The sequence below is a fragment of the Aptenodytes patagonicus genome, chromosome 15 (assembly GCF_965638725.1).
Source record: "Aptenodytes patagonicus chromosome 15, bAptPat1.pri.cur, whole genome shotgun sequence".
NCBI lineage: Eukaryota > Metazoa > Chordata > Aves > Sphenisciformes > Spheniscidae > Aptenodytes > Aptenodytes patagonicus.
The window spans coordinates 12794472-12817231 of record NC_134963.1 but is presented as its reverse complement, the minus strand read 5'-3'; the positions used below and the strand labels follow the sequence as shown (position 1 = coordinate 12817231).

The 22760-nt window shown below is 46.4% G+C and overlaps 2 protein-coding genes and 1 non-coding gene across 4 annotated transcripts; 1 reads left to right on the top strand and 2 right to left on the bottom strand.

Moving 5' to 3' along the window:
* Positions 1-16897: 16897 nt before the first annotated feature.
* On the top strand, positions 16898-18355 carry COX6A1 (cytochrome c oxidase subunit 6A1). The gene is made up of 3 exons (XM_076353320.1): positions 16898-17019; positions 17389-17528; positions 18100-18355. The coding sequence occupies exons 1-3, from the start codon at positions 16917-16919 to the stop codon at positions 18184-18186; spliced, it is 330 nt and encodes a 109-aa protein (XP_076209435.1). The 5' UTR covers positions 16898-16916; the 3' UTR covers positions 18187-18355.
* A 310-nt stretch (positions 18356-18665) lies between these two features.
* On the bottom strand, positions 18666-22687 carry TRIAP1 (TP53 regulated inhibitor of apoptosis 1). 2 transcript variants are annotated; one of them, XR_012996574.1, is made up of 3 exons: positions 22501-22687; positions 20979-21249; positions 18666-20433 (listed from the first exon to the last, which is right to left on the bottom strand). XR_012996574.1 is itself a non-coding variant. In XM_076353321.1 (2 exons), exons 1-2 carry the CDS (start codon positions 22645-22647, stop codon positions 21166-21168), a joined length of 231 nt encoding a protein of 76 aa, XP_076209436.1. In that variant the 5' UTR covers positions 22648-22687; the 3' UTR covers positions 18666-21165. The 2 variants fall into 2 exon arrangements, 1 of the variants encoding a protein (XP_076209436.1); XM_076353321.1 differs by having other exon boundaries at positions 18666-21249.
* Positions 22167-22362, bottom strand: LOC143167694 (U2 spliceosomal RNA). The gene has a single exon (XR_012996584.1). It is a non-coding gene; the product is annotated as a U2 spliceosomal RNA (small nuclear RNA).
* Positions 22688-22760: the final 73 nt, after the last annotated feature.

The window sequence follows — 22760 nt, the reverse complement described above, 5'->3', positions numbered from 1 at the left end:
TGAAATGCTGCATCCCTATTAATTCAGGTGTATAAATAACACTCACTAATGCTGCATCAAGGGCTCTGCTGTGTGATTAAACCTGCTTCCCTGACCTGTAATTAGAAACTTTGCCTCTGAAAGGCAGTTTGCAGAGAGAAAAGGAGAAAGAGAGAGAGAAGGAACCAGCTCTCAGACCCAACAATTTTGTTCTTAATAAATTATTCAGAGTTTTTGAAAGTTGAGCTGGATTTCCATCTGCTACCATTAAAGACCCAAAGGGAAGAAGAATTGCAGGATTCTCACAGCAGAACACAACAGTACAGAGCATGGGGCTGGAAACAAGAAGCCAGCCGAGAAGTTCACTACATCCTCTGCCTGTCCCTGTTCAGCTGCTGCCTTTGCACGCCTGGACTTCCAACAGGTCTTGGAACAATGCAGAGTGACCCTCCACCAGAGTCCCACTGAGCTAGAGTCTCACGTGTTTGGGATATAACATTAGAAGAAAACCCCAAAATTCAGTGAACGCTTTACGAATATCAGCAGAATCAGACAATGAACACGCAAAATAGATGGTGATGGACACGAGTACAGAAGCAATATAGAGACCAGGCTGCATGGTCCCACACAAGTAATATATAACCTTTTCAAGACAAGTAATTTAAAGATTAATTCATTAATGATTAAACTGATCTTTCGCCCCAGGGCCAGTTCAACAGTACAGACCATTGTACTACTAATGATGGTAGTCACTGTGAGTTGCAACCCCAAAGGTACACCTGATGTTATAAGGTGAACTTCTCACTTGGAAGTGTGGAGATAGTAAATATATTTTTCTCCTGGAGTCATAGTAAGAAAAGTACTATTCCTTCAGCCAAATATAGATTCATTTTAACAAAAAAGCAAATAAAACATTCCAGCTTCTACAATGTATGTCAGTAATCTTTCCTCTTTCTACAAATTTGGGATAGAACAAGCTTTAGAGCACTGGATAACACAAGAACTGGCCGCAGGATGAGAGGTCTCTGGCCTTGGGTATTTGGCAGCTGTTTCCAGAGTTCTGCTTGATTTCAGATCAGAGAGATTTTGTGATGAATTCCTCCTCTGGTTACACCTATAATCTTTGTGTTGAGGGTGTGACTGACATCATCATTTCAGCCTTTTATGTTTTCAGGCTCAAGTTTGCAAGGCCTCACACTGGGAGGGAATCAAGAATCTGGTAGTTTTCTGTATAATTGGCTTTTTCTAGGAATTTCACAAGGTTGATCCAGGATTTCAGGGAAGCCTTATGAATTGAGACATCAGGTTTAAGGGGACTTACGTGAGAGGAGAAACCTAGCATTTACATCTCAAGGACCCTTTGGTCAAAATACCAGACCTCACTGAATTCTCCAATGCTTTATGTCTTCTACTGTGTTTTAGACATCCACAATTTTAACTCGAAGAAGAGGTTGGACCTACCAAAATATTAAATTGTCACTAGTGGAAATGTCTTCATCCCAGGCTGCCTAAGTTTGTAAATGTATGAGGTGCAGAGCCATGGAGACCACAACCCTGGTAACGAGGGTGTAGGACTGCATGAAACAAGAGTCCTTCAAATTCAATAACAACAACTTTAAGTAATCTTTTGTGTTTGTAATGTGGTAGAGTCCAAGTTTATCACAGAGCTGCCAGAACTTAAATCTGATATAAAGTACTTTGGATTAGACAGCGCAGCAGAAAGAGCTTTACTGGGGTATTGTGACAAGTTTTATGAACTTCTTAAAGAAACAGAACCTGGAAATACTAGCAACGTTGTTAAGTTATTGCCTTGTGGGCTTGAACACTCAGCACTAAGAAGGAAAGAGGAGAAAAGTAACAACTTCAGAAAATAGAGCAGTACTTGGAACTTACATTAAGGCACATTTGTTTTTCAATTAGAATTTTAAGTCAGTTGTAGTTAAAGCTGAGTCCTGTGAATCCAACATGCTCTACCTTCCTCAAATGCAACCATGGGCTATCCTCCCCCCATTTTTACAAATCCTCAGAGTAAGTCTAGTATCACTTCACCACTCTTTCCTCTGAGAGTCTTTCTCATCTTTTAACATTGGTGGGCAAGTACATGAACAAAGAGGTAAAAAGAGCTAGGAACTTGCCATACACCAACTTCCAGAGATCACCTGCCTCTGCACTGTACTTTCACACATAGGGACTGCCCGGTAGCCCCTGAGATGCACCACCTCCACACCAGCATGGAGAAGAGCAGCCAGGCAGGCAACTTCAGCTGCTCTGCAGGGACCAAGTTCACAGTTAGCTGCTTGTGTGGCTCTGCTCAGAGCTCTGTCCAGCCCTGGGCTCCCCTCTAGCCTGCCTGAGTTACTAACCAGTTTCTCTGGTTTTCAGCAAGTCATACATCAGCCAGAACCAGCCCACATGGTTTGAAACAACCTTTCCCACTTGCTGCCTTGGTCCCCCTCGCTCTTGGCAGCTCTGTCAGCATAACTGCTCAGTGCGAGATGGCTGGCCTGCCCTCTATTTCTCATTTCTTGAGGGCAGTTCACTATCTACAGCTGTTCCTTTGAAGATTTTGCTCTCTCATACAGGGATTTACTCCATAAGCCGCACTCCCCCCCTGCACAAATGCCTCGTATGCCACTTTTCCAAACCTCTCAGCTCCCCCCCTCCAATGCCTGGGGCATGTGCATGCCCCCAAGCAGGCTGTGTATGGGTTGCTGTGATTCCAACATTTTCCTCTTCAGGAATCCCTCATTCTCTCCTACAATAGCATTTTAATGCCCCATCTACCTCCTTACCCTGAGTAAATGGGTCCTCTAAACGTCACTATCAGGGTTTCTGTGCACACCTACACTACTGCTATAGCGGGGTACCCTCAAGTCCTTCATATCGGGGTTGCTGTGTCCCCCCCATCCTTTTTCCTTCTAACTTTGGATCTTCATTCTCCTCCAGTTCTGCAGAGGTTGCATACAAGTCCCGTGTTTATCTGGTGGCAGATCTTTCAGTGTGCTCACATGATAACTTTTCTGGAGTCATAGACAGAGATGAGATAAGGGTATTGGTATGAGAGTGCTTTCAGCCAGTTGCTTCATCTACAAATGCAGCGGTATCTGAATTACTGCTGCTCCTCTGTTTTTCCCTTTTTGATTTCCCAGTACTTTCACAAATTAGTGGTGTTGTCTCCCCCAGTAATAATACGAAGTCTCTGAAATTTTTGCAATTGATCAGACGGAGCATTTAGAAGCTGTCCTGTTCCATGAAGTCAGAGAGAAACGATGTCCAGATGAGCACGCAGCCTCACAAGTTTAGCCGTAAACATTGTGAAAAATCAAAGGGAACCTTTCGTCATTCCAACCTTGCATTGAATGAACCACAGTGGGACAACCTTCAGTTGGTCTTGGGAAAAAGAGGGTTTATGTGAGGTTTTCTTGGTGACATCTCAAGTGACTTCCAAATCTCAGAATAAAAGGAAAGGTGGATCCGATGGTTTGCACTATTCCCAACCTCCAGACTGAAATATGGTACTACACTGAAAAATTACTCAAAAAAAAAAAAGTGGAATTGTTCTGCATCTATTAAGCTCCAGTGACTCTGAAGAACACCTTCCCTGTTCCCTCAGCACAAATATTTTTCCAGCTTTCAGAATGCAGAGAAGGTTCTGAAAATCGAGCTGGGTTTCTATGCATCAGCCGAGTCAGAAGGTGCCATTTCTACATAGCAGCTTTGCAAATATGATTAAAGCCTGAAGCACAATGCTGTGCTCCATGGGACATATCTGACCCATACACTGCCTTTTCAACTCTCTGCTTTTTCTAAATCATGTACATTATGAGTGAATAGGAGGAAAACGTGTAAACAAGAACAGAAAAGGTTGTTGCAAGTTCATTAATTCTGATCACTTAATAAGCTGTAAATTGAAGTGCATGAATTCCATTCTCTTGAACACCAGGATAAATTTGAAGAATCTCTATTGACTTAATTTACACTGATATGCATTAGAATAGTTTCTGGCACATTCAGAATCAAAATAATTATTACAGCAACATTCAAGACCGGAAGGCACCTAGTTCCCATTTAGATAACTAAATAAGGGCCAGACTTCCAAAAGTAGAGAATTCACCACATTAAAAAAAAAAAAAGTCTTAATTCTTTTTTAAAGGCAAAGTGCAGAGGCACAGCCATGGGGCCCAGACAATTTAGGGCTGCAGGACTGGCCTTAAGGACCAGAGTGACACTTTGCACCTAACTAATGGGAACACAGTGCTGTGCAGAAGAGTGACTACTGTCCTCCGTACCTGCTTCTAACAGAAGAAAAAGATGAACTGTATACAAGGAGGCAGAACTATTTGAATAACTTTGTCAAGCCAATATTCAGAGTGGTACTGATACATTTCAGAGCTTCTTTGCTTACAGGTCCCCTCGGAGGTCACGAGGAATCCAGGAGGATATCTTTCCATGCAAAGATAAGCATTGCTTTGGAATTCTTTACTCTGTGGTTAGGATGCTGTCCATAGAATCTTATACTAGCTTTCTTGGAAGATAAAACACTTGGCCCCTTCCAGGGACCAAAAAGAATCCCTAACATCTTCAGGAACACTTTAAGTTTCTGAAACAATGACAGAGAAAGACATCATGGTGGGAGAAGGAACCTGAGACATCTCAAAAAAAAAAAAAATCACTGGAGCTGCTCAGTTGCAATGCCACGAAGTTGCCTCTGTCTTCTGCTGCTGCTGGTTTGTCTGCAAGGAAGTTCCTAGGAAGTAGATCTAAACTGATGCCCTTGAAACATGCAGCTATGACTGTCCGAAAATGATCCAGCGAAATGTCTAGAGAGCTCCTCCTGCCGGCTGTTTTCTTAGCGGTCCGAGCTCTTGCCAATACACCCGATTTTCAGTTTGTCTTTTCAGGAAGTTGGAAATGAAGGGACGCAAAGCTAATGCCATATCTTATTTGTCGTAGCAATAAACCAGCATGATCCCACAATGTCTCTCATATCGCTGCCCATTTACTCTCTGATTTCTCAGACAGATGGAGATGCTGTGTCTAGAAGGCTGTGGCTGATGCCAAGAGCAGGGCAGTGCAGCAGCTGCAGAGGAGCTTGGGGAGCACAAGGAGCAAAGGCGAGCCTGGCTCACAGCAAGGCAGGCAGGGACAGAACCTCAGTGTAAAGGGGCACAGTGCCACAGTGACCAAGCAAGAAGAGCGGAACAGGTCCAGTGACGGTAACCACATTTAGCCAGGAGCCCAGTGACTGTCAGACAAGCCCACAGGGATAAGCCAGGCCTGAGGCCAAGCCAGAAAGTCAAGTCAGGGTCAGGATCAGCAAGGTCCACGGTCAGGTCCACAGCCAGGCACAGACACCCCTACAGCCTACGCCAGACGAGGACCGAGGACAAGGGCAGCTCTGTGCCGTGGCTCCCAAGGGAAGTGGGGAGGCCCCAGCAGGCTTCTCTCAGCTCTTTGGCACACAGCTCTCTTCACAGCACTCTGATCCCAGGTTACACTCCACCATATCAGGGCAGACCTTAAACAGAGGCAGCCAAACCTGTAGGACAGGGGGAAGAGGTTGCAGAGTCAGCTGGTGCACCCAGGGCCCTGACAACATGCTGCCCAGCACCGTCAGTGAAGAACATAAAAATTAGTTGAAGTGCTGACAAAAGAACCTGGGTACAAACATGCCATGGGGGTTGGCAGTGTGAAAGACTGACAATCTGTACTTCAGCTGTTTCAGGGTCTGGTCAGGAATGACCTTTGCAGGGCACTATATGTGTGCTTTTGTTTTGCCAGTCTGTTGGGAAACACTTCTTTCTAAGCCAGAGTAAATTTAAAACTGCCACTGGGATGTAATGACAAAGCCCCTCCAAGTTTTTCACCTATAACTTAAAACAGAAAAAAACAAATGTAAACTAATCCTGGCTTCCTATTAAAAAAATCCATCCATACCACATACCCCTCTGTGACATTTCAACTGCTCAGCTCTTTGGTCAAGCTATGTCCCAAAAGACGAAAGCAGACAAGACATACTGGCATCACATTTCCTACCTCCTCACTGGTGAAGTTGCCATAACCCTGCATTGGCTAGATCTCGCAGGTATGTGTGCCAGTCCAAAATCCCAACCCTGCCTGCATGAGGAGGTAAAACACCCTGAGGTGACAAAGCTCAAGTGGCAGGTAAGAACTATCTTCAAAAAAGGAGCTTGTCAAATCAACAGGGGGAAGACTAACCCTTTGGAAAAGGGCGACCGTGATTATCTTACTGAGTTAGAACAGGAAAAATCGAAGACAGACACAGAGGGGAAGGGAAACAATGTGAGGTGAGCATCCCAGTAGTGTTCCCAGCTGGACTGACACTGATACACTGCTTAGATAAAGCTAGTCTGCCCTGCAAAGGCTGCGTGGCTACAGCAGAGAGCAATGGTCTACTGGAAAAAGAATGTCTTTTATCAATATTGATAAACAAACATCTCCAGATTATGTAAGCTATTTCAGAAAAAAATCACATTTACAAGAGGGACCCATAATTTTGCTGAGATGGCCAGGGATATATTCTGTCTCCTTCTGTATAGACTACTGAATGTATACAGGACTGTTACTAAATGTGGTTCCTCTGCCAAGCAATTGTATTCCTGTACTCTGTATTTCCAGTGTGAAAACTCTAATGAAAGATTTTAAACCAAAGCCGTTTCCTTGGAGCTGCCTCTGACCTTCTTTTCCTCCTCTCTCAGCCGAATCTCCCTGCCAGGATGAATTCAGACCTAATGTCTGCTCCTCCCACCAGGCTTTTGGATATGCAACAATATCCTAGTCACTGGGAGCTGTGCCTGCTGGTGTCCATTGCTTGTGTCCAGTTTGGGAGAGGGCTTTTAAGGAAAAGCCCAGAGTGAAATTTATGAAGAAGAGTCCAATGATTTACAGGAATGGCCAACCACGTAGCTAGTTTCTGCATGCATCTATCAGCAACTTGTGAGTCCTTGGCAATTAATTCACAAGGCTCCAGCATAGCAATGGTTCAAGGCTCAAGAAGAGGCTTTTGAAAGTTTAAAAAAAAAAAAAAATTGAAATGAGGGACCAATCTCAAAATACTACAACCCTGTGCATCAGCTAGAGCTGTGGTAGGATACTGGGGGAAGCATAGGGGGACTGCCTACCAACCTGCCATGCAGAGCCTGTTACATTCCCTAACAGAGTCCTGACAGGCACAAAAAGGGGATACACACTGACCAGAGAAGAGCTGCTGGCTGTGCTCTGTGGAATGCATCTGTTCCACCGGTTCGGTGACAGGCACAGCATTGACGTGCAGTCTGATCACAGTCAGTGCTGAGTACAGCCAGACAACTACACCAGGACACTGAGGTCCCAGTGCAGTGAGAGGAGATAATGTAGGGTCCAAGAAAGGCGCTGTTTGTGATGGAGATGCTGAGTAGGGTGCATTGCCCAGGTGGAACAGGAGTGGTTCTGTGGGACAGGGGGTATAGACCATCAGCCAGATGCAGCAAAGTGCGGCTGATGCAAGGCGCTGGATAATCCAACAATGATGTTCACGGTATGGTGGGGTACTACCAGAAGGAAAGCAAGTTATATGCCTTATTTTCAATCAGTCATAATCTGTGGGGACATTATATGCTCATACCCCATAGTGTCATCTGTGTCTCACTTTGTATGATGTCATCTATACTGCCTGCCCTATATAGTTTAGGTACATGAACAAATACACACCTTGGTAGAAAGTAAAACTGCTTTCTCTGTTAACATCTCCTGTAGTCACACTGCAAACAGGGTGCAAAAAACTTTGCAGATATCTATCCAATTCCCACATTAAATCAGTACGTTACTTGACAAATGCTTTCATTTAAAGACCAACTACCTGCTAGGAATTCACAACTAGGCTTGAGCCCTTTGTCTACAAACTCTTAACTTTTCTTCTTCAGCCCCTTGTCCCCCCTTCCATCAGTGTTCTGCAATTTGCCAGCCTCCTTTATGTCTCAGTTATGTCTGCACAATGTGAGGCAGGCAGACCCATGTGCCCACAAACAGAAAAGCTCCTCCAGCTCACAATAACTCAGCAGGCTTCTGTGATTTTCAGAGACTGCATTACTGTGTGCCCATGCCTGCTGTCAAATTACTGCCTGGACACAGGCTCCATGGCTAACCTCAGCCTTACCCCAAACATGACACTGTCCCCGAGCCCTCAGAAACATTCATCTTCTCTTGCAGCTCTTCTTACAAAGTGGCGTAAGCCTGGCTCATGCTTCTAGGAAATAAAGAACACGCTTACCCCTCCGAAGACACATTATGATTTTATGTCCTCTTTCTGCAACATACTGAGTGTGGCTGTGCTCCCTATCATGCATTTAAAACACAACAAAACAGATTTGAAGGGTGGACAGTCCTCCTGAGGTTTCTAAAGGAAAATGGAGATAAAAGCCATAAAAAACAATCCTTCACACATAGCAGAGGTTGAAAAATAAAATCTAAACCTAAGTTCATTTTCCTCTTTAGTGCAAGACCTGGCAGTCCCAGGACTGTTCTAACTTCTAGCTGCTTGTCACAGCTGTAACATCACAGCAGTGAGGAAAAACCCTGAGCGCAGTTACTCCAACCTTAGCTGCCTTCCCCTTAAAACACCCACGCTGCCCTACTCTATCTGAGGCTGAGAAAAGACAATAATAATAGGAAGCTGTTCCTAGAGCTCCTACAAGGGAAACAGCTATTTCCATGTCCTGCCTTGTTTTAAATACTTGTACATAGGAAAGATGGCATGCACAGATCACACACAAACCTGCAATCGAGGCAAGATTTTCTCAAGTCATAGATGTTATTGACTGTAATTGCTGTTGTCTGTTTCAACCTTCTCCTCGAGGTGTCTCCACCTCCCATTACAATGTCACAGCAAAAGAAGTTCCCTGGTGGTCTGCAAAGAAGCAAAAGGAGCAAATGGCAAGACAGAACTGACGTTGTTTGTATAACATAAAATTAATTCTAAATCAACAATTCAGAGAAAGTAACATTGTTGCATAAAAAGTAGACAAAAATAGTTATTTCATTGACAGATGGTGCTACTAACAGCAACATTTTGCATATAAAAAGCACTCTGTACCCCAAATCCTCAAAATGTTTTAGGAAAAGGAATACACTACTGTTCTTCAGTGTTTTACAGAAAAAGTGAGGCATAAGGCATTGATAGGGCTTTGTCAAAGTAACTGACAGTTTACCACCAGAATGAAGAACAGAATCCAGGCATTTTAATCCCTGTTACTCAGTTATGTGCATTACTTTAAAGCAGCCCTTGGATTTACTCATTTTGGTGTAGGCTGGGTAAAAAGGAGCACTAAAGCAGAAAGAAACATGTGTTCTACATCTTAAAACAAGGTTTTCCTTGTGGAATGGCAATAAGGATACCCTGCAGCCTTAGGTTTTCTATGCAGCCATAAAGCCTTCATCCTCTCGACTGTGCTGGTAGCCAGGATAACCCCCAATCCATATTCTATGCCCAGCGCATGCTGCGGGAGGCAAAGATAACAAAGGCTGTGACAGAACTCCATCAGGGAAGTCCTTTTGGGCCCCATTTCCATCAGCTCATAAAAGGAACAGCCTGGACCCACATGCTGGGCTCTGCTAAGGCTGCTCCAGGCTGCAGCTCTTCATTTGCAAAAGAAATGACCCATTCATTTCTCTCTGACCTCTGCAGACACTTCAGGCTGCTGACCTCATCTGCCGATGGCCGCCACCACTACTGCGAGCTTCCTCAAACAGGTGCTCCCAGACTAAAACCTCTGCGTTCTGCAAACTGAACTAACACAGCTTCAAGAATCCCGTATCAGGGCTCCCGGGGGGGCTGTTTGTGCACAGGTTGGGAACGTTCAGCCCTCAAAGCATTTATTTCCTATCCAGAAAAGCAGAGGCCATATGAAAAGGAGGTGCAGATGAGAGGATGTTATTTTAACTGAGTCAACTGAAGTTAAAAAATACACTTGCTTGTGTGTGCGTGTACACTTGACAACACAGATCTCTTCCCTGCAACTACTGACTGCTGCGCTTTGCAGCTGCACCTCGTACTAGCGTGTGGTTGTACAAGCAAGTCCTGTGGTTCCTGTAAGAGAACTGAGTGGCTTGTGACTGGAGTGTTCCCGTCTCTGCAGTAGATATCCAGATTCAGTTTTGTGTCATGGATGAAAGGTGACAACCATGCTTCAGCAGGGGAATCCCCGTGCTTGCATTGCATTCCAGGAAAAAGACACATCTCTTCAGACGTGCTCATCACCCACATTTACCTTGGCATTCGCAGCCTTATTACCAAGAGTATCACAATCCATATTGACTTTTGTTCTTAACAGCCCCATTCTAGAGAGACGATTACGCCATTTCACAGCTAGGCAACAGGGTAGTGAGTCTCTTGTCAAAGGTCACAAAGGCATTCGGTGGCTGAACTGGGAATTCAGTGCTGGTTTTAAGTCCAAGTTCAGAGCCCTGCCCACTGGACTAATCTCTAGAAAATAACGTTTTTCTACTTGGCAGAGAGATAGGAGCTTTCAGGCATGTCATACCTCAGAAATGAAATACATACCTCAGAATACTGTGGTCCTCAGATGGAGTTACAGATACATGCAGCACAGACTAACATAGTTTTTCAATAAAAGTGGCATAAAAATAAAGCAAACTAGGTCAGTTCTTCCATTGGTCTCCAAAGAACGCTCAATTATCAGAATGAACATAACCATCTTTAATAAGTAAGCTGGTTTGGAAGCTGAACTGTTTGTTCCAAGTGCCACATACACACCAGCTCTTGCTACTGGCAGAAGAGGCCTGTGAATCAGAGCCCGAAGTCTGATGCAAGAGAAACTTGGGCATCTCAAGCTGCCTTCCCCAGCAGAGAACAACCCTATTAGTTTGAGAAAGTCCCCTGCCTGCTTTCTCTCTGAGTAATTAAGAGTGAAATCCTCCTCTCTGTGACCCCAATGCTCTCAGCCTAGGCTGATTTACACATGAAAAGAACCCTCTGAGGGGCTTTCTCCCTTTCACATTCACAACCAGGCAGGACCTATAAATAAAACCTTTCTGAAAACAGGAGCTTTCAAAAAGGTCTGTGTATGTGCGCAAACGATATACGACAGAAAGGGAATGGATGTGTGCACTTCAGAATGCATGTGTGTTTGCATGCATATGTGAAGAGCGGGTGAGAAGAACGTGCATTCATACACCAGCCTGCATGCAGACAAGTGTACTCGGAAAAGCATCTACACGGATGCGTGAGTGTGCACAGGTAGTTGGGAGCACTTACAGGAGCGAGAGGGCCTGTCCAGGCTGATTTCCAGCTAGCACAGTTCCAGGGGACATTCACCCAAGTCAGCTCAGTCACTCTAGAGTTACACATGAAAAAAATGAGAGCAGATTTAGACCCAGTTGTGCATATGAGAGTATGCCTGTGATGCACTTTCCCTCCACAAAGCGGTAAAGTACTTGCAGAACAAAACACTAGTGTTTTACATTGCTTTGGATATAATGTGGGACGTAACAGAGAATCAGGTCTCGTGGCACATGTTCCTATGGCTTTGACAAAAGGTGAGATTTTTAAAAGGCTGCATCTTCTCAGCAGCCTGGGACAGAGAGAATAATGTTGCATTTTCCAGGGCTGTCATTGTTCAAAAGTAATTTTTACAGTTTGTTGGAACACAAAACCCCTCAAAGTTTGAAAAATAAACAATGGGAATGATGCCATGAAAATGAAGGTCAGAAAATCAAAAGGACTATGACTGCCTTTACAGTAGCTTATAAACACAAAAATTCCTAGATACGAATCTGTACTCTCCCTCCCCTGCTGTCCCGTTCACCCGTGTGTCTACGCAGTCAGGATATTTCCCCTTCCATGAGGCCTAAAAAGGACCCTACAGTTTCCAGGAAACTGGCAGTTAGTGTGACCCTGCCCTAATACAAAACAGGTGACACAGAGCTCTGAGCCAAGCCAGGACAGACTGCAGGGTTTCATAAAGCAGGTATTGGTCTATGAGTCTTTGCCCCTGTAAGAGGAGGCTTTTTAAGACCTGGCTACAACGTGATAATTTGAGAACTGCAAACTATTTTACTCCACTACTCCTGACCAGCTGAATCATTTGCTTACTGGAACTGCATCCGTGCTCTATGCTAATGCCAGCAGTCGGGCTATACATGCACTAGCACCGCTGGAGCTGCACCACTGCTTGGTGGGAGACTCCAGGGTGCAAGGCAGGAGGGGTGCTGCACCCTGCACCGTTCTGACTTCATCGCTGCTAATCGCAGCTCTTAGATCTTTCCCCTACCCAATTCTTATGCAAACATTTAGAAGAAGCAGGCCGAGAAAGGCACAAAGCAGGAGACATAAGGAGTGCAAAGCCTCACAGAAGTGCACAAAGCGCAAAATGTCTCTTCTGCCAGTTCAAAAAACTCTTCCCAGCTCCTTGCACTAGGCAGGAGTGTGTGAGCAGGGATGCAGAGCTCCCCTCCTACTGAGCTCGCAGCTAAAGCCCTCCCCCAGTTCCCAGGGTCTTCAAATGAAGATTTGCATAGTACTTCCAGATCATTCCCCAGAGAAGGGACAATGGCGCTCTCAACGCCCTCTTCCCCCCTCCCTCCTTCACTTACAAAGCTGATAAAGCCCTGGAGAAAAGGGGAACAAAGGATTTACAGATGGCAGAATATTGATTTCTGCAGTTCTGGGACTACAGGGAAGAAGATGAAGAACCCCCCAGAAACTCTGTGAAGTTTGAGACACAGGCGCTATCTCCGCAGCACAAACTCCGCATTTGTTAAGACAGTATCTGATGGAGGAAACATTGCTATTCGAGAGGGATGAGCAGGTCCCCGAAAACTTGAAAATGCACAGAGATGAGATTACAGTCTGAAATCCCAGTGAGCGCGTTTGTTGTTCTCAAACCTCCTAAACAGAGAGGCGCTTCCAGTGAAAGCAGTTTGCCACCAGGCGGGCCAGTCCGGCATTGCTCTGAGAGCCTTCGGCCCCAGCTGACGGCATCGAAGGCGCTTATAAATCGCATCTCATCAGTGATTCATGCTGTTACCCATGTCCTCTTCTCCCTGCTATCCACCACTGCAGCTAGGAAAAAAAAGAAAGGTGAATGACAAGTCTTTGGAAAGTGGCCTTTGATTCTGAATTACAATGGAACCTCCCTATCTCAAAACTCAGTAACTTTTAGAGCCATTACCTGAAGGCTAAAGCTTCCTGCCTCCGCAAGCATTTCCGTGCTCAGTACGTATAAACTCAAGCTTTCTTCCATGCTACAAACATTCTTTTTCAGCTTAGCGAGTCAACTCCACCTCTACTGAACACCAGCTTACTGCAATCGTTCAAACTTTGCTAAAATGAACAGCGATACAATCCAAAGGGTTCAAATTGGATCCTGCACATCACTGCTGCACATCTAACAGGAGACATTTACTGTGTAGCCAAGTCAGATTACAGGAGTTCTAGCCTGACCTCCACCTGTCCCACCACCACACTGAAAACAGCTTTCCCAAAGTGACTTTATATATATATTTTTTTTTTCCTTTTTCAGAGCTAACTTTGTAGCATTTCTGCACTCAGAAGGCTCCCAGGATGCTGGATCTTTTGGAAAAGTGTATATGTTGAAACTTCCTCAAAATGTTGGATTTAGGACCGGATTTTTAAAGGCGATAAGCTAGTTTCTAAATCAAGCTATAGGCCCTCAAATAGGTCACCTTTGGAAAAACTCACGAGTCCTTTCTGCAAGGCAGTAGTGCATACCAGCGAGTACAAGAGGGGGTTCCCACACCACAGGTCAATAATCCAGACAGAGCTTCTGAGCCAGTGGCAGAGTTGAGTGTTCATTCACCAGCATTTTCCCCACACCTTTGTAAAAACACATGCTGTCAGGATGAGTGCAATCATCACCGTGACAATAACCATTACATATTGCACAGTTAAGCATATTTCATACAACTGTATCAAAACATTCTTCACAATACTTTTTAAAATATCTAGGTTTCTTCAAATACCTGTCTGTCTTATCTCAGTAAGAAGAAATTTTTCAAATGGAATCTTTTGTGTCTTCTAGCAGTCACTCCCAATTTACACCACATTTAAAGAAGAGGTGAATCAGACCCATTAGACTCCTGACACACCTAATACAGAGATTAATCACAGCTGTTGGGAGGATAAAGCCTAAGAAAGTCCCATTTTAAATCAGTGTAACTCAGACTGTAATGAAACTGCCACCACACTCAGGTTCAGGACAGGCCCGAACCCCATTTCCAGTTGCTCTCCACAAGCCCCTTGGAGCAACATGGGTGTAAGAAGTGCTCACAAGGAACTTCTTTTAACCTGGGGCAGCTGTGCTGAGTTGCCACTACTACATACTGCTCTCTGTCAGCACCTTCTGCTCTGAAGGGCATTTTCAAGACTGTCAGAGGAGTGAAGGTGTCAGGGAGAACTAGGGAAAAGCACACCTTGGCTGCTCTCACCTCCTGCTGAACGCTTGCACGTTGTCTTTTGAGGCTACTGCAGCAGCACAGCTCACAAATTCTTTTTATTTTAGAGAGTACCACTTTATGCTTCTTTCCTCATCCTAGACAGAGTTTGCTTCTTATTTTGCTGATCCTTTTTTGTTTTCTCTCCTTTGTAAACATTAGTGTTTGTTGCTTACTTAAGAGTTCTTTTTGCTACAAACAAGAGTAGTTTTGTTTATGTAGCTCCTGCTATAAAACAACATTGTAATTTGCTTTACAATACAGAACTTAATCTTGGTTTCATCACTTAAATATTACACAAAATAATTCTTCTATCTTCTATTCCCAAGAAAAGTCATATGCAAATTCCTTTTTAAAAGTCTGATATTAAACGTCTCATAATCCTGAGTCCAAAGGATGCATGTGGAAAAAGGCAAAATCTACCTCCAATGTGGACAAGAACTTCATGACATTAATGTTCCCAACCTCATTCAGCAAAGCAGGTGTGCACACACACAGTGACGCACAGGGTGAGCTGCAGTGGTTTCAGGTCTGTACTGTACAAAATGCATCACGTCGATGAAGACAGAACACTTCTGTAGGTACGCACAATCCACCAAGGAATAACTTCTCCTTTCAGTATGGAAGCAAGACTGTTCTTAAAATGATTTATTAAATGAAATAATATGAAAGCAAATTACTGGAAGACGTAATTGTGATTTTAAAAAATAAAGAGAGTAACAAACCAAAGTACTTATTAACAGTTTATACTGCAAAGATACAGTAAACAAACAACTGAGCAATATTTTTATGCCAAGATATGTTTCACAACAGCCTTCCAAGATCCTGGCCATCTTACCATTCCTATATGCTACACAGTAAATTTGGACACAAGCCCTGCTCCAAGTGAAAAAGGGAAAAGAAATCACGCTCCCCAGCAGCAAACACAGCTCCCTACCATCTAACAACCATGCAACTCAGCCACACTACATGCTTTGGTCTTGCCAACAGAAAAGTGATCAGTTTCGTGGGACCAAGGTGAAAAGTGAGCCTGTACTACCCCTGGCCAGAGCACTGTGTAGTAACATAATCCCAAACCAGGACGGAGCTCTTGCACTCTCCTTCAGCTCCTCTTCATCTTTCACAGATGCCTCCTTCATATGACAGACAAACCTTCTCCTTCCACGAAGGAACGTACCTCGGTAGGAGGAAAATACAAGTCCTTCATCATCATTTGCTCACAGACCAGACCTTACCACCGTCCCTCCCCAAAAGCCCCATTTCTGTGCTTTCCTACTCTGTCCTTTTCAGTCTCTACATCCACTGCAGGAGTCCTCTCATTTTACTGCAGGGTTTTAAGTGTTTGAAAAAGTACTCTCCATCTACGCAGCTTCTACCAAAGGTCAAGCAGCCAACCATCAGGCTCCAATAAAGAATTATAATAAAATAGTATCTAGGTATTTGCAAATTGATAGATTTTTTTTTTTCCTGGCAATCTTCTATTTATTCAAGTGATGTTATTTCAGCAGAATCATCCCAAGAATCCACATAACTAAAAACACACCAGTGGTTACAAAAATACATTTCATTACTGACAAACATCTTTTTACTGTTATGATTGAAACAGTTTTTATATCCCAGTGATGGGATTGGTCCCTAATGCGAAAGTCACATTGACAAATGTAACAGCCCTTCTCCACCGTTGCGTAAAAGAAACTCAAATACAGCCGTGCCATCGCTTCACCAAATTCTATGTAGAATGCCAGGGCTGCCTCCTAGGCCACCTACACTGAACAGTCTCTGAAGCCCACTCACGGACATCCACCCTGGGAGATGCCCCTCCCCAGCGTTCTCTGTCCACGATGCCATAGATCAGTATGTCTCCTCCTGCTCTGGAGAGCTGTGTGGTCACAGGCCCCGCCCGGTGCTGCCCTTCAACACCCAGTGGAAGGCAGTACAAATCACTGCCAGCCGCCACAGCCACCCCACTGCAGACCCCCTTCTCTGTGCCCCAGCCTGACGGCCCCTGTGCCCCTCGGCAGCCTCCCCCCTCCCCGCCCCCGGGCACCAGGTTCCTTCGCTCCTGCTCCCCTCCCGGCTGCCCCGGCTCTGGACCAGCCCCGCCCGAGGAGCCCTTCGAGCTCCTCACGCCTGGGACGTCCCTAGCACCCTCCCCGTCCCCACAGCTGCTCAGAGAACCGCCCCCCTGAGCCCCCACCAGCCCCTCAGCACCAAAATGGCGCCGATTTCCCCCTCTTTAACGACACACCGCGACGCCTACGTCACTAACGGCACCTCCCTCCCCCGCCCCTCAGCGATGGCGCATGCGCAGCAAGGCGGCCTCAGCCCGCGGCCGCTCAAGGTCAGGCTCGCGGCGGGCGCGGAGCGCGCATGCTCGGACCCGGCGGGCGGCGGTGCGCGTAGCTGCTCTGTCCCCTGCCGGCCGCCGTCGGTTCCGGTTCCGGTGGGCGCCCGCGGACGCTGAGGGGATGGCGGCGCTCGGAAGGGTCTCCCGGCTGCTGCTCGGCGCCGCCGCCCCGCGCGCCTTGCCGGGGCGGAGCATGTCGGCCGCGGCCCACGAGGGCGGCGGAGGTAACGGGGCTTTTCGGGGCGAGGGCGTAGCCGGGGCCCGCGGGCGGCGCACCGCTGCCCTTGACAGCGGCGAGCGGGGCTGCGCCGCGGAACGGGGGCGCTCGGCAGGCCCCGGCGGTGTGGGCCCTGGCGGGGGGCGGCAGTCTCCCCGGGAGAGCGGTGGTTGAACCATGAGCCCAGGATCCCCGCAGGAGAGGGGAGCTTTCTCTTCTCCCCGTTAGAAACGGGGGGAGGGGGGGGGGGACGGACCCACGCTCTGGCGAGGACGTGGAGTGCAATTCCTCGTTACCGCACTAATTGCACGTAACACGCGCTCAGGTCACTGACACTAATGGAAACGGTGGCTGTCGTTCCAATTCTTCCCACTAGCGCGCCTGTGGAAGCTCTTGACCTTCGTCGTGGCTCTGCCCGGGGTCGGCGTGTGCATGCTGAACTGCTACTTGAAAGCACAGCACGAGCACGAGAGACCCGAGTTTGTTCCTTACGCTCACCTCCGGATCAGGACCAAGGTACGTTTGCCTGCTCTGTTTAGAGGCCCTTTTGATTGCAGGGCTTCATCTGAGATTACTGCAACGTCTCTTGCTTTCTTGTCTGCTATGTGAGGTGCTGCGTTCGTAGCCATGATCTCAACTCATGGCTTTGTTTCTGAGGCAGCAAGAAGAGTTTCTCACAGCTCAGGTGAAGTACCCGTGGTATTCACAGGCCTTCCCACCCCCAGGCAGTCCTGTTAAAGTCTTGCTGAAAAACGTTTCGGTCCTAGAGCTGCTGTACTTATCTTAAACTAATACAGATCTAAAAGCTAGCAGAGGAGATCCCAAATTCTCAAAACTGGGGTCCTCGCAGTATAGCACAGCTGATGTTTAAGCAAGAGCAAAGATCTCGTTGTCTGGAGACAGTGGCTCCCAGCTAAGGGAGACCGTTTTCCAACTCTTGCTTCCTACAGCCTGGGAACAGATGCCAACTTGCTGAATTCATCAGCCCATCAAGCTGTGTGATGTTTGAGTCCATATTGCTGTTGATTTCCTGTGCCGTATCGATCAGTTAGCTGCCACTGGCTTATTTTCTTTCTTCTTTCAACAGCCTTTCCCCTGGGGTGACGGGAACAAAACTCTGTTCCACAACCCCCATGTTAATGCTCTCCCGACCGGTTATGAAGATGAAAACTAAGACCCTGACCACAGCCAGAACTTTGGCTCTTCCCTTCTTGGACCAGAATGTCGTGTGGGAACCATTGTTTAAGAAACTCCACATTCCTTCTGCGATGAAGCTGAATGGCGTTGTGGCCTCTGTCTGTACTTGCGTAGAGGTCCTTTAAATAAACAGCTCTGAACTTGAATTTAGGATCTGCCTTTTTTCTTAATCTGAATCCTTAGAAATTCTTTAGTTCAGTCTTTGCTTAAACATTGAGGCTTCCCACAGGATACAGTGCAGGAGCAAAGGGGTTTGACTGCCTGAATGTTAATACCTGCTCCTGTATCTGACAACGCTAACAGGAACGCAGTCAGCATAGGACATGACTCGATTTCATATTCTTCATGTCTGGTTTAACCGATCACTGTAAACCCACAGCTCACAGCCAGATGAACAGGTATTGAGCTAATACTGTAGATTAAAATTCAGTATATACTGAAGCACGTTCTCCATAATCAGCTATTGCAGTATTTATTAACAGTCATGAAGGCAATTTTCTCTTAGCGCCTTCTGGGAGAGGGAGTGGCAGCAAAGATGTTTAATTAAGCTCTGTGCACCTTCACAACGTTAATCTTCAGCTCTCAAATGTTCTAGTATATCAGCACGTATGTTGCTCACAACTCTGCTTTTCATAAAGCTGCGGTCTGGTTGTACAAAGTCTCATACAGGCGTTACAAACGAAAACACCGTTTTTGCTCCACTGCATACGTCTGTATAATGTATACTGTGTGACTCAGAAGCTTCTTCACCTAGAAAAGCTTAATTACCTTCCATAGTTAACAGCCGATTCTAAAGCCCTGAGTCTGTTCCAGTACAATATTAATTTTGAAGCTTTTCTTCTCTGCAAGTTGACTATTTTCCAATTCCTTCTGCAACTTCTATATTTTTTTGCATGGTATGAAAGAGAGAGCTATGTCTTAGCTGCCATTAATACTGTTTTTCCCCAAAGGAAGAATGCAGCAGCTGACTTGACATCTTGCTGCTGAAAGGAGTGATGGACGGCAAGTGACAATCTCAAAGTGGGCACTGCGGGACACCCCCCCGTTTCAATGCAATTTATTTCATCCACATACTAGTAAAATGACTGCTAAGACAAGCTTTTCTGTGTTAGAAGCACAGAACAAGGCACTAATGGACACAGTAGTGTTCAAGCTAACCAACAAAGTCGCGCTACATTTATTCCTACATGAAGATCATAGAAAAGCAAACTGGTTGTACGTGTTATTCCTTAAAAAAAAAAAAAGGCCACATACTTGACAGTCCCCAACATACTATTTACGGTGCTCTCAGAAAGACCTTTCCCTTAACTTACTATTTTTATTTATACCTGAGTGACCCAGCAGTTTAAGTGTCAAGAGCTTGTTTTTTAAGTGCTACATTTAACCCTGTACCAACACTGCACTACCTGTCTCACGCGCCTGAGAAAAGGAGCGTGGCTAACCCAGGCTACCTGACTGCGCTCCAGCTGACGTGTTCAGGCCACCGCTGAAGACACAGGGAACGACGGCCCCCGCCTGCTGCAGTTCCTGATCTTCTGCACATGTCCCACAGTACTCTCAGTGTCTGGGGGCGTTACTGAGGAGCTGCAGTGCAGACAAGCCGGCTGTATGTTTGGGAACAACTTTTTTTAAAAAAGTAAAACCTCTGAACGATCCTTCAGGTAGTGCTTAAAAGCTGAGAGAGTGAAGCTCGCTTTTTTCCTCACTGTAATTCTAGGAGAATTAGGAAGTTGACTTCTCTTTTGTCCCCAGGCCATAATATTTTTTACTCTTTCACCTGTGTTGGTGTCATGAGAAGGGACAGCTTTTGCCCATCTCTGTATGAGGATCAACGGAAATCTCCTCCCCTGCCACAGTGCTCACAGGGCCACTGGACGGGACGGATCCTGATCCCTTGCTTCTCTTCCAAACCCCCTTTTTCTAGTTGCTGCAAGCATTTCTGCAGTTCACAAGCCAGCGTAAATAACTTTCGTTTGCTCTCCTAGGCGTAAAGTACACATGGTTCAGGAGCAGCTTCACGAGCAGGCAAGATCCCCAGGCGGCAGCTGGGGCTTTTAACATTATCAGCTGTCAAGCTTCAACCCCATGTTTCCCTCATTCAACGCACGCCTTAACTACCACAAGCAAAAGTCTAACAGTCATCATGGCCAGCCTGGTGCTTTGTGGTAGTGTGGAAAAGGACGGCCAGGGCTGCGATGCAGTTTTGCTGCAGGAATGCACAATGCTAAAAGAGAGAGAATTCAAGTTCAGGATTGTTTCAGTACCTCAGAAAAGGTTGAAGAAGTAGCCTCTGCATTAAAAGTGTCCAGCTTCTGTTGCAGGCCGTCTCCGTCCCTCCTAGAGGTCACAATCAGATTCTACTGGACAGTTATCTACTTGAACAAAATATAACCTGGTTATATTTATTTTAGCTAAGTTACTGCAGGTCCAATAGAGTGTTTTTATACCATCTCTGCTGCTGATACAAAACAATGCTTTAGCCCCTCAGCATTCCGGATCATATAAAACAAACTTCTTCCACCAAAATTCAGCAGCATAGGGATGAGACAAAATAAATCAACCTCCTTCATACTCTTTTTAAACACTTTCAAGTATTATATAAATAAGCAAGAGAAACTGGTCACAAAGCAACTACTCTCTCAGCCCACTCTAGTAATAAGTATTCTCCCATTATAGAGTACATTCAATAGGAAGTTAGTTCAAACGGCTTTTCACGCTGTTAGATGCTGAACCACCACCAAAATTCATTGAAAAGGAGGCAGTAGTTACCACATGATCCGGCCTTTTTCTTTCTTTTTTTTTTTTTGTGGCTGTTTGTTTTTACAAGCGGAGAAGATTCCTCGCTTCCTAGAAAGCAGCTTAACAAAGGTCTTATCCGAGTGGCATCTAGTCTTATGCCTGGTGATGTTGCTTAGTCCAAAGGCTCATATTAGTGACTCCATCCATACAGTTGAGGTCAAGAGGAGTTTTCAGTTTTCCCTTTGCTTGGGCCCATGAACTCCAGGCCTTCAATGGGTATGTCCTTTTCCTTGATTGCTTTCTGAAAAGACGAAAAACAAAACCAAAAAATTAAACTTGACATGTCTTTATAGTGCTAAGCAATATAACCTTTGGTACAAAACATGATCTAGAAAAAGTAGTCTTAAGGCTGATTTGGATAAAGCTTCAGTATTAGAGATGCCCAAGCATACACCGAGAGCTGCTGCTGAACTACAATCCAGATCCTATCACATAAACGTACCACAGCCTCTAGACCAGCAGGCTTAAGAAGTTACATTAACGGGAAAAATACAGTAAGAGACACCTGTAAAACACTACACGTCACGACCGGCAGCAACAGGAGACAAGAGAAAACGCGGAGCAGCGCGGCGGGGCGCGCAGCTGCGGGCGGAGGCTCCTCCTGGGGCTACCAGGCGAGCGGCGAGAATCATAGAATCATTGAGGTTGGAAAAGACCTCTAAGATCACCGAGTCCAACCGTCAACCCAACACCACCATGCCCACTAAACCATGTCCCTAAGCGCCTCATCTACACGTCTTTTAAATACCTCCAGGGATGGGGACTCCACCACTTCCCTGGGCAGCCTGTTCCAATGTTTAACCACTCTTTCAGTAAAGACATTTTTCCTCACGTCCAATCTAAACCTCCCCTGGCGCAACCTGAGGCCATTTCCTCTCGTCCTATCGCTTGTTACTTGGGAGAAGAGACCGACCCCCCCCCTCGCTACAACCTCCTTGCAGGGAGTTGTAGAGAGCGATGAGGTCTCCCCTGAGCCTCCTTTTCTGCAGGCTAAACAACCCCAGTTCCCTCAGCCGCTACTCATAAGACTTGTTCTCCAGACCCCCCACCAGCCTCGTTGCCCTTCTCTGGACACGCTCCAGCACCTCAACATCCTTCTTGTAGTGAGGGGCCCAAAACTGAACACAGTATTCGAGGTGCGGCCTCACCAGGGCCGAGTACAGGGGCACGATCACTTCCCTAGAGGCACTGCAATACCGGGACGATGCGCGGAGCGGAGGGAGCAAGCTCCGGGTCCAACTCCCGGCGCCAAAAATCCGTTTAATATAAAGTCCTTTCATCGAGGAGGTATCAGATATTAAACTGATAAGAACAGATACTACACTTGATCTTAGCCAAAAGGCCGAGAAGCGGCCGAGAAGAACGAGAAGAACGAGTCCGGCGGAGGAACGCCTGGGGCGGAAAGCGCGCAGGCAGAGCCAAGAAGCGGCGTGAGGGTGCCCGTGTGCCGAACCAGCGGCGACAAACCGGGCGGCACCAGCGCCGCACGCACCTGCACGCAGAGCTGGTAGCGCTTGAAGAGCTGCCCGCAGGGGTCCCCGGCGCTCTCGCCCTTGAGGAACTTCTCGGCGAACCAGCGGTTGAAGCACTGGTCGTACTCGCGCTTCAGCTCGGTGCAAGCCTCGCCCACGCTGTTCATGGCGGCGGCCGAGCGCCCGCCCGCGCCCCGTCACCGCGCCCGCTCGGCCGCCCCGCCGCTCTGACGCGCTTCCGGCGCGGGGAGGTGACGTAGCGGGGCGCCGCCGTTAGCGC

Excerpts from the sequence above, each read along its gene's own strand:
- COX6A1 (XM_076353320.1), top strand. The coding sequence starts at position 16,917 with ATGGCGGCGCTCGGAAGGGTCTCCCGGCTGCTGCTCGGCGCCGCCGCC. Across the intron at positions 17,020-17,388 it reads GGCCCACGAGGGCGGCGGAG|CGCGCCTGTGGAAGCTCTTG; the intron begins GTAACGGGGCTT and ends TCTTCCCACTAG. Across the intron at positions 17,529-18,099 it reads ACCTCCGGATCAGGACCAAG|CCTTTCCCCTGGGGTGACGG; the intron begins GTACGTTTGCCT and ends TTCTTTCAACAG.
- TRIAP1 (XM_076353321.1), bottom strand. The coding sequence starts at position 22,647 with ATGAACAGCGTGGGCGAGGCTTGCACCGAGCTGAAGCGCGAGTACGAC. Across the intron at positions 21,250-22,500 it reads GCTACCAGCTCTGCGTGCAG|AAAGCAATCAAGGAAAAGGA; the intron begins GTGCGTGCGGCG and ends TCGTCTTTTCAG.